Here is a 12,022-nt window from a genome sequence, read left to right as displayed (position 1 = left end):
CACAAGCGTGTATTTTCCCGTAAAATGCTTACATTCTAACGTCATTGTTCTATGACGTCGGGTATCTCATTCATAAAAAAGCATATGACGTGGGAGTACAATCGGAACAGCACTGGCAATATATTCATATTTTACCACGGGTGTGTACTCAAAGCGTTTGAAGGACGGCATGTTAGAATTAGAAATACAATATTCCTATATACAACTTGTAGAAATTGAAGGCCTCAATGACAGTGGGGCCAGTGGTCTAGGTAACGCTTAAGTCTCCAGTGATTGCACGGCAGAGCCCTGCTTAGGGGAATTGTGGTTCGAAACCCCCTTGAAGTTCACTGATTATAGATAAAAGACAAATAATCAACTATGTATATGGAGACAGCATACAATCATACAATAAACATGACATATAAGAAAAATGTCCATATTTCATTAAAAGTGGAATCCGAAGATGTATCAGTACCGAGAACGTTGAATTCAGGGTGTGCATAAACTAAAGTTTCTTGTAAGTAGCTTGCAAATCATCTTTGTTATTTATTTTCCGTCTTTTAATTTCATTATCCGGTAGATCCGGTCAAATAACCAAAAGAATGTTATTTGAAATTTGTCAAGCTTTAATGAAACAAAGTATTGGTTTTGCATCATTTGACTCTGATCTGAAGAAATCCTGCCACGAAATCTAATCAAATATGATCCGCAGCTTCTGTAGTTTGTGGTTCTCACTGTACATACGCTATAGTTTCTCTTATTACTAATGAACATTTTACCGGTGACGGGTTAATGTTTTTTGGCGATAAAATATTATTTAATGATCCAAAAGCAGAAAAGAACATAAAAATGAAATGCAGTAACTAAATTATCAGTGATATGTAACAAATTAATATGAAAAAATATCAATAGAACAAAAATACTGAAGAAATTGCCTCACTTGCCTCAATGGATGTCACGGCCTTGAAAATATATTGAAAACAAATATTAAACAGAATTGGAAAAAAACTGAAATGCATTTATCTTTCAATTCAAGGTTTTAAAACACAGATGTTAGAAACTGTGATATCAACATATCTTAACAAACATTTGTATCATTTATCGTCAGTTGTGTCATTTCAATTACGCAGTGATAATTAATTTTTCAATGAAATTCCAAAAACGCGGAATTTTACCATACAGATCTTCTTTATGATGAAGTAAAATTAGTCTGCAGCGGTGGGATGTTTTGCATTGAATCTGAAATGAATGAAATAAATGAATGAGTTCATAAACCATATTCTTTTGATGAACATCAAAATATATTGTAATCGTTTGAGAGAAAAAAAAATTGCTTTGGTGTTGGGTTTTTTTTTTCCATGTGTTTATACCACTTCTTCATTTTCTATGTACTAATTTTGGGTTTTGGATTAATAAAACATATTTTTTGTTTTTTTTTTTTCTTTAACTTCAGTGAAACACCCACCTTTTGACGTTTTTCTTTCAATATTGACAATTTAGTTATAACGTTTTGTAAAAGACACTTAACCATAAACACCATTATTATTTCATAGTAAAAAAATGGTAACTTTTGCAAAACATGATTTTTACTCTTCACATCAAGTTCAGAAATAATTTGATTATGGGTTTTATTTCAATCGTATTTATTCAATACAGTACATAAGGGTATTTGAAAAAAATCGGAAATAAAGGTATTTAAATAAAGGCAACAGTAGTATACCGCTGTTCAAAACTCATAAATCCATGGACAAAAAACAAAATCGGGGTAACAAACTAAAACCGAGGGAAACGCATTAAATATAAGAGGAGAACATCGACACAACACTTAAACGTCTACCACACACACAGAAACGGACCAAGCATCAGACAAAATCCCACGAGAATAACAAATATAACATCAAAACCAAATACATGAATTTGGGATAGACCGTGACACGTCTTATCGCAATGTGAATTTACACTCAAAAATAAGAGAAAACAACGACGCAACGTTAAAATGTAACACACACAGAAAAGAAAAATAATATAACAATGGCCATATTCCTGACTTGGTACAGGACATTTTTAAAGGAAATTTTTGTAAAGTATTTGTTTGGAATAGAGTCAAGAGCAGTATATCGCTGTTAAAAATTAAAACCGGGGGAATTACATCAATTAAAATTTTTTTTAAAAGTAACAACAGGAACACTGAAGTGCAAAAAAAAACGAAAAAAACGCCAACTTACATAGAAACATTATATCTCATAACAACTGCATTGTAAGGACTCGGTACAGGATATTTTAAGACAAAATGGTAGACTGAATCTGGTTTAATGTCGAGCCAAAACTCCCGCTTTATGTAAATGTTAAAACATATCGATGAAATGACAACACTACATGACAGAAAGACAACACAAACAAATGCAAGAACATTCATCACAGTGAAACGTACAAACTAATAAGATAGTTTTTAACACAACATGCAAACTGCAGAACAGCAAGCATTTTGAGAATATTGCGTTGCACATAGGACAATAACTCTGCATAAAATCATCAGACCGGATTAAAATTTGATCATAATCTGTAACTTTGCAGGATACAACTATATACTAATTATCAAATCATATCTTCAAGCATGACAAAAAAAAGGCGGAAAACTGTTTATTTGAGTGAAATTTCTAAGACCAAGGCCATATAACCCTGCATCAAAAAAGCATCAGACCAGGATTAAATTTGACCTTGATTTGTAACTTGTCATGATAAATCAATTCACCAAATATCAAACCAATATAATCAATCCCTAAGAGAAAAGTGCAAAAATTGATTATTTGAGTAAAATTTCTAAGTCCAAGGGCCTTAATTCTGCAAAACAATCATCTATAATGCAACTATTATCTCTTCCGATTATTTAAGCTGTATATATAATCAACTTAATCTTAATCAAATCATGTTTGAAAATGCATTATCAGCTAGGTAAAATAAAATTTTCAATACTTGTTATGACTTATGTGAAAATTAAAAGATGTGATAGGATTGCCGATGAGATCAATATCCAACATAGACAAAGAAAGGCTTCAACAATGATCAAAACCAATATAGATATGATACAATTACAATAAGCAGATAAGAATGACCTGATTTTTGCGTAATGAAGTTCGCTACTCAGTTTCAAAATAACAAGCTTTTTATAACACTAGTATAAATTGATAGGGGATTGATTAAGGAACAAAAGAGCAAAAATAGAATATAGGTTAATGTGCTTGTTTTCGATATATAAGCCATTGAAATTTTGGCGGGAAAATGTTATGTCTTGATTTTGACTAGCTTAAAGTTAAAGTTAAGTGCTCAAAAACTATTAAAAAATAACAAAGATTGTATAATACTTTTACAGATGGCTTAAAATGATACATGTAAAAGATTTATAAAAAGAAAAATGGGGTCAATGGGCAAAATTTTCTAAGGCATTCAAATGGATAAAAATAGAGGATTCTGAAAATCTGACAAAAAATCTCCTTAAAACCATCAAACAAAATCAATTTATGTCTGACAGCAACCAACAAGTACCAACGGGCTCCTAGCTTGGACGACAAGATAAATCAGTTGCTTCATATTTACCATGACCAGGTGCAGTCGGAGTTTCTCTTAGTTGTTGATTATTTCTTGCGTTTAACTCTGGTCGTTTTGCTCCTAAATGATAACAAGAAATACTATATCATCATCAATGTCGTTAAACATATAAACAAAAAATATATAACAAAAAAAATCTTGGAAAAAATGTCGAAAGTCTAGAAAAATAGACATTAAAATGGTACTGTTGTTGTAAATAGAAATCTAGGTTATGTGCTTGCCTTTAGAAAATACGAATATTCTTCAACGCGGTATTTAATCATATGATAAGATTCATTTAATTTGTCAAGAAAAAACGATTTACTTGGTTCTGTACAAGGTTGACTAGGTTTTCACAAAAGAACTTTTACAACGCATTTATTAATGAAAAGTTTACAAAAAATGCAACTGAAATTCTCATTGACTTAAAAATCACTATTAAGCATCTTGATTGAAGGGAGATATTAGTTTTTCATATTCAAACGAATGAAATATTTTTTTCATCTGATTGTATATGTATACTGCCTCTGTTGAATTGTTCAGTACCTACATGGCATTTAGGGCTTTTAACATGAACCTTGCAAATTCATTTTCATTAACAATATGTACAAATTGCACTTACTTATATTGGGATTGTTAAAGTTTTGAACATATCTATATGCACAAACATTGAAACAAGCAAGTTTATAACCTGCAAAAATACATTTCCTTTATTTACATTCTGCAAATGAATGTTGCTGATCCAGTATGAATTTTCATATGTTTAGCGCTATAGATCCAGGTTAAATCCACCATTTTCTACATTTGAAAATGCCTGTACCAAGTCAGGAATGTGACATTTGTTGTCCATGCGTTATCATTTGATTTTGTCATATGATTATGGACTTTCCGTTCTTAATTTTCCTCGGAGTTCAGTATTTTTGTGATCTAACTTTTTTTTCAAAAACAACTGACCTGCTGCTTCATCATACGTAGGCAGATTTCTGCTGTTTGAATTGTTATTGTTTCCACTGCTTCCTGGAAATTGCCGATGTCCATGTTGATTGATGACTACAAACGTAACACATATTAAAATAACCAACATAAACATCCTTCATCATATTAAAAGAATCAAAATGGAGACTGACGAATCTTAAGCAATATTTACTAGTAAACTAATGTCGTCAATGAAAAACGACAACGACATGGCAAAAATATTAAAACTATCTAAAGATATGATCATATTTATAAATTCACTGTTCACAAAACTTTTGACTTTCTGGAAATACTAAGGTTTTTCTACCTTAGGAATAGATAACATTAGCTGTATTTGACAAAACGTTCAAGAGTTTTGGTTCTCAATGCTCTTTAAAACTTTGTACTTTATTTGGCCTTTATAACTTTATTTTTTGGATTCGAGCGTCATTGATGAGTCTTTTGTAGACGAAAAGCGCGTCTGGAGTAAATACAACATTTAATCCTGGTATCTATGATGAGTTTATTTGCTTCTTTACTTATAAATTATTAAGACTTTTCTGAGACTATCTGGATGGCATATACATGAAACATATTTTCTCAAAGAAAAGCAAATTAGGTGTACCAGGATATCGGTTGACAAATTGAACATATTGTTCCTGGCCAATATAACTGTTCTGATATGTTGGCCATGATCTCATCGGAGATGTTGCCCGATTCTTGTATTTCTTTACACACATGACGATAAGGGCAATAATCAAGCTGATGCACACTACCGTAAGTATCATCAAGAATGCAAAGCTTCCTTTCCCCTGTTTGAAAGGTTCTATTTCTGAAAGAAAATATACATTGGGATTAATTGTATACATTTCTATAACAAATTATTAATATGTGTTAATTTCAGAATACGAGTCCATGTACTAAATGGTGATGAACAATGTAACAACAGTGAAAGCCAACTTTGAATAATTTTGTATTCGAAACAAAAACATCAGCATGCATGGTTTATGTGAATTTGACTGATTAACTGATATAAATGACATCTACATTAGTTTATGTGCATTTGTGATCTTTTCTACTGTGATAAGAGCTAGAATTCCACACTAACTATGTCTAATCAATCCAAAGCATTAGGTATAAAATGTAGAACTGCATTTTACCAGAAATCTTTTCTTCCCTCAGTTCTTCGATCCTGGAATGCTATACCGGACGATATCAGACTAAATCAATTTAAGTTTACACTTAAACGTTACCTTAATCAAATTGTAAGTAAAATACCAAATTGTTATTTTTATGGAGACAGGAAAGGACAAATACTTCATGCCAGACTTCGGATGGATTGTAGTAATCTGAACGAACATTTATTTAAGAGAAATCTTATAGAAAGTAAAAACTGTACCTGTGGTAGAATCGAGAGCAATAAGCATTTTCTTCTCGAGTGTAATAATTACTCCCTTGTTCGAAAACGTACGAAAGAAAAAATTCCGTTCCCATACAATATAGAAACACTCCTATTTGGCTGCAATAACCTCAATTAAGAGGAAAATCTACTCGTGTTTAAACAAGTGCAACAGTTTTTGGTAGATTCGAAGCGTTTTGGCTAATAGCGTCCTTCGTACATGATAAGGATCATAATTTGGGTGAGACAGTCTTGACAAAGTCTTGTAAACACACTCCGCCGCCAGGTACATATATGTATAGGAAAGATCTGACGAAAAAAAATCATTTTTTTTCATTTGAAGATATTTCCCTTTATCTTTTTTCTACAGGGAGACGGATTAATATAAGGGAAAACTTGTTTCCGAATTCCTTTGTAATATTGTATCACTGTATTTATATGTGTATGTCATGTACATGATTTTTTTAAATAAAAGATGTTTAAAGTAAAGCATTAGGTATCCTTATAGGTACGTCTGTTGCTAAGTTTAACCAAAATACATTGATAAATTGTAGCGAGTATTGCTCTTGCCCACAAATTGCGCACACATTGTTGTCAATTTAATGGAATTGTGTGCCACTGTCATGCAAGTGAAAAGTTTAGCAATTAAGCTATAAAACGAGATTTAATCAACCATTTTCTTGCATAAGGAAGCGCATATATCAAGGCAAGAAAATGACAATTGTTTCCATTTGTTCGATGTGTTTGAGCTTTTGATTTTGCCATTTTATGACGAATATTTCGCTTTGAATTTTACTTTTTTTTGTATTTTTTTTTTTTTTTGTTATCTTAATTTTTATTAACATTAGCTACATCTATATTGGCAAACCGCATTTTTAGAAACGATAGATATAGGAAGATATGGTGTGAGTGCCAATGAGACAACTCTCAATCCAAATAACAATTTATAAAAGTAAACCTTTATAGGTCAATGTACGGCCTTTAACACAGAGCCTTGGCTCACACCGAACAACAAGCTATAAACGGCACAAAAATTACTAGTGTAAAACCATTCAAACAAAGTACATAAACAAACGACAACTACTGTACATCAGATTCCTGACATAGGACAGGTACAAGCAATTGCAGCGGGATTAAACGTTTTGATGGTACCAAACCTTCTCCCTTTTTCTGAAACAATAGCATTACATCACAACATAGAACAACACACGATAAAATATCAATTGGAAGGCTTAACTCAATCAAAAAACGTAAATTAACACACTTTGAACGAATAAATTTGATCTGCGATACCTGAATGCAAAATGCACAGTTAATAAAATATTATATATAGGGACAAACATTCAAGGCCAAAAGGCAAACAAACAAGTCCATGGCAAAAGACCACAGCGAAATATTTAACCCTTCGAAAATAATCACTTTTGAAAATAAACCGCTGCGCCATGAGGGCATGATATGCCAGACGTCTTGTGTTGAAGTTTTATGCAATAATCCACGGCGGGACATTTGACCAACCAAAAAGTATACAGATCTTTAGATAAATAGAAGTAAATAGAAACAAGAAAATGTGCAAAGTTTTTAAGCAATAATCATAAATTGTTTTTGAGATACGGCACGACATGTAAAAAAACCTTCCCTTTTTACAAAATACTCAATAACTCAAAAATAAAATTTTGAATCATCACCAAAAAGTAAACAGATCTTTAGATTAATATAAAGAAAGTAGTGTGTAAAGTTTTAAAAGCAATAATCAAGAATCGTTTTTGAGATAAGGTGCGACATGACAGCAGACTAACGGACAGACGGACATTTGTATATCATGATACGTCACGTCAAAATTTTGACGGGCGTATAAAAACCGGTTTGAATAATATATACAGGTAAATGAAAAATAACTTTGTCGTTTTAGGTAAACCACTTTTGTGTATAAAATTCTTCCAATAACTATAGGAATACCAAGAAAGTTCCGTCATATAAATACATAATTTAACACTAGATACAGATTCGGGTGAATGTCAACAATAAAACTATACAATTAGAGCTAGCTAAAACTTCACTGTAAAGATTTAAGGAGAATAATCTTGATGTTCATACAAATAAAGTACGAAGAAGTGAAAATTAGTAGACGTTCCAAAATATCATAGCTGGTATATAGACAAGATCCATATTAATATTAAATAACAAAAAAGCATTATAAACAGTATCAACAGGTCGAATTAACAAGAAAATACCCATTTCAAAAATATTGAATACTTTATGAATATCAACACCGGCCTGATGAGTATCATTTGAATAGTCGTATCCCTAGTACTTGAAATGTTTCGGCTCTGAGTAGGGATACAAGGTTTTATAAAAAAAATATAATATCATTTCTGTGTATTGAGTCTGTAGCTTGTCTGGTTTATAGACTTATGTTATAATGCAGGCCTCATTTAAAACTATATATTTTCATTTCGTATTTATATTGATTCCATACAGCTTGTCGGGTTTATACAAATTGTATACTTTGTGCCTTCGTCAACAGTAGATATGTTTTCATTTCTTATTTTACAGTTGTATTGTACGTACTGCTACAGTGAGTATTTTGACCCCAGCAATTATATCCATCAAAGTGAAAAAAACAAGTCTGGAAATAGGAACATTGGTCTTGGCATACATCCTCTTTGGCTTCTTCTGTCTATAAAGATACAAATAAATCACAATTGACATTCTTTCCTGCAAAAACAAAATAAATATGAAACTTGACTAGTTCATGGTTTTTTATCCTGGTTACGGTAAAAATAATTTATGTTTCTTCATTTTTGCCTAGAAATTTAGCACCATTTATTAAAACTGACATTTGAAATTTGAACGCAAAACCACTTACAGTCCCAATTTTGTTTTAATTTATTACCAGTGTCGTGTGTGCTGTTGTTTGTTTGTCTTTTTTATCATTTTTAGCCATGGCGTTGTCAGTTTGTTTTAGATTATGAGTTTGACTGTCCCTTTGGTATCTTTCGTCCCTCTCTTGTAAATGTTTTTGTTTTGACCAATTACCTATAATCATGATAAAGGCCGTTCTGCATGAACATAAAAAAAGGTTAATACATGCAAAGAATAAACTGTGTGCATTCTTTGTGTATGAGCAGTGTCTGGCTCCTATTGTTGTGAATATGATATAATTTTTTTGCCACTTATATTTGGTCTATCTAAATCGTTTAAGTTATGAGCGTGTTGTATGCATACTATCATCATTTTGATAACTATACGATTCATATAACTTCACATAATTTAAAAACAAGCTTAATCAGATTAAAATCACCCAAAAAAATTAACTCCTATGAAAATTGAAAAAGAAAAGTCCCTTATCAAATGGAAAAATTAAAAGCTTAAACACATCAAAACGAATGGATAACAACTGTCACATTCCTGACTTGGTACAGTAATTTTTATGTAGAAAATTGAGGGTTAAGTCTGGTTTTATAGCTAGCTAAACCTCTCATTTGTATGACAGTTGCATAAAAAAATCATTGTATTGACAACGATGTGTGAACAACACAAACAGACGTAACAGGTATAAATGTCAAAAATACGGTGTACAGCAGATAACATTGTGTTATTTTCTCAATTACCTTGAAAACAAACAAACATATTAACAAACATTTATTTCCAATATTTGCAGGAGGTTTGGCATGCCACAAAACCAGGTACAACCCACCATTTTTTCATACAATGCCCTGTACCAAGTCAGGAAAATGGCCATTGTTATATTATAGTTCGTTTGTCTGTGTGTTACGTTTCGGTGTTGTGTCTCTGTTGTGTCGTAGTTCTCTTATATTTGAAATGTTTCCCTCAGTTTTAGTTTGTAACCCGAATTTGTTTTTTTCTCTATCGATTTATTAATTTTGAACAGCAGTATACTACTGTTGCCTTTATTTATTTCAACTGATTGGTGCTTACGTTTAAATTTGCATAAGGACAGCCTATTTCAAGATGTGTGTGATGAGGATGATTGCCGTTATAATTATTATTGATTTCTAATCACCTATTAGTGTCATCAAACAGATACATATAAGAACTTAGTGTGTGATATGAGAAGAATATCTGAACACTTCATTGATGAGTTTATAAAAAAAAACAGGTCTATAGATGGACTGGTCGTTCATAAGCGAACCGATTGAAACCCACCCAGTCAAGTGAAATAGATCAAGTAATACAATGGCATAATAACAAAATAACGGGATTTAAAAGTACAGAGCCACGTCATATGTAACAGAGAAACCCAAAAAGGCATATAAATAAAGCATAAAGGCAAAAAAATAAAGAGAATCATAGACCATTTCCTTTCAGTATTAATAAAAGCCTAGGATGAACATTGGCCTTAAAAATTAGAGTACTATGGAAACATTTCATTCTTTCTTTCGTTCCTACTTTTTTATTTGGTATATCACTGTCATGTGTATGTTCCTCTCATAAGCATGTCCTGTCAAATTAGTCTAAATGTAGCAAGGATTTCTTTTACTTTATTTTGCTTTTTTAACATTTTTTTAACATAACGTCACTGATGGATCTTTTGTAGTCTACAGTACAAATGTTAATCCTGGTATAAATGATAAGTTTGTTTGAATCCGTTGATGTTGATGTCATCAAAATATTACGTACCGAACATTCTATTTGGTGCATGCTACAGTAATAACTATCAGCACATGACAAATGTTCTGCGTGTTTCGACGACGATAAAATCTTCCGGCTGAGGAAAGATAAGGCATTTTCTTTGCTGAGTCCTGTCACAAAATACAATGAATGTTATCATTACATATAATTTCATTCAATCGGAATTTATAAAGATTAATAAACATTTTAAAACAAAGTTTTCGATTTTGTGGACATGTTCTTTTTCTTATCTTTACTGGTACTGGTCTTTGAATTTTAAAGATAAACAATGTATTACATTACCATTTATGGTTTCTTGAATAACAGAAATGACCCTGTTAACTGGAGGATTATAATGGTAAACAGGTTATGTTCAAACTTTAATCAAATATGGGTTTTTTTTTCTGGAAATTGTAGTATATAAGTTCCTTACTTTTTTCTTGTAATCCATTTACTTCCGAAATGGCAGCAACATAACAGAAAAAGATCTAAAAGTCAGATATATATAAATGTACAAAACAGTTTGAAAAACGTCATCATTCAATGTTTTTATTTTTGTAGTCTCAAGCCTGTCCTCTTTTACTCGATACAGCACCACTGTTTGAAACTTTTCACTCTATTTGCCTACGTATATGAATAATAAATACGTTTTATTCTTCTTTGGAATTAACCATACAAAAATTACATTTCGCTCTGAAAATTATTTGAATAAAGATAGTACTTTAGAGCTGCAATATGTCCAGTTCAATTGAAATTTTAATCATTTCAAATCTAGATTATATGTCTCCTAAATAGTGCAATACCAACGTTCCAATTAATTATGTTGAAAATAGATCACACATTAGACTTTGAATTTACAAAATTGGTAATATTTACAGCATTTCGTATTTTCAGATCACAAGATGTTGTGTATTTACAGGAATATCGTACTGATAATCTGCCTGGTACAAAAGAACGAAGAATCTTTGATTTTTAAAATATTTCAGTACAAATTCAAGCTAATATACAAAGATTACTTACAAATTTTGCCACCATTTTGGTATTTAAATTAACTTCTGTCCGGTTATATCGTATATATGTAATCATGTAAATAGAAGCTGATTGCCAAATATCTGTCGTAATGAACTAATGCATTGAATACAAGTACAGATCGGTAAAGATATACTATTAAATATCCATTTAAAACAAATACAGTTATTGTATCGCTTTGACTGTTGACCAGTTTTCAAATTATGAAAAAATATGAACAAATTATCATTATTTTCAGAAATGAATAATTAAACTCATCATAGATACCAGGATTAAAATTTCATATTGACGCCAGACGCGCGTTTCGTCTACAAAAATCTCATCAGTGCCGTTCGAATAAAAAAATGTTAAAAAGGCCAAATAGAGTACGAAGTTGAAGAGAATTATGCTTTAGTAATGGCATGATTTAAGTTCTATAGTAGAGTTTTTTCACCGCCGCAC

The 12,022-nt window shown here is 31.4% G+C and overlaps 1 protein-coding gene across 1 annotated transcript; it reads right to left on the bottom strand.

Moving 5' to 3' along the window:
• Positions 1-350: 350 nt before the first annotated feature.
• LOC139528112 (uncharacterized) lies at positions 351-11,634 on the bottom strand. The gene is made up of 9 exons (XM_071323942.1): positions 11,573-11,634; positions 10,986-11,040; positions 10,562-10,683; positions 8,489-8,597; positions 5,147-5,353; positions 4,522-4,617; positions 3,577-3,648; positions 608-1,221; positions 351-507 (listed from the first exon to the last, which is right to left on the bottom strand). The coding sequence occupies exons 1-8, from the start codon at positions 11,585-11,587 to the stop codon at positions 1,172-1,174; spliced, it is 726 nt and encodes a 241-aa protein (XP_071180043.1). The 5' UTR covers positions 11,588-11,634; the 3' UTR covers positions 351-507; positions 608-1,171.
• Positions 11,635-12,022: the final 388 nt, after the last annotated feature.

The sequence above is a fragment of the Mytilus edulis genome, chromosome 6 (assembly GCF_963676685.1).
Source record: "Mytilus edulis chromosome 6, xbMytEdul2.2, whole genome shotgun sequence".
In the NCBI taxonomy this organism is placed as follows: Eukaryota; Metazoa; Mollusca; class Bivalvia; order Mytilida; family Mytilidae; genus Mytilus; species Mytilus edulis.
Note: the sequence above shows the minus strand (reverse complement) of the source record. Positions and strands in the feature narration are given on the sequence as shown.

Bases quoted from the DNA above. Each gene is read 5' to 3' on its own strand.
- LOC139528112 (XM_071323942.1), bottom strand. The intron at 10,684-10,985 runs GTAAGGAACTTA...ATTTTGTGACAG, and splicing joins AAATGGATTACAAGAAAAAA to GACTCAGCAAAGAAAATGCC. The intron at 3,649-4,521 runs GTCAGTTGTTTT...GTTATCATTTAG, and splicing joins TACGTATGATGAAGCAGCAG to GAGCAAAACGACCAGAGTTA.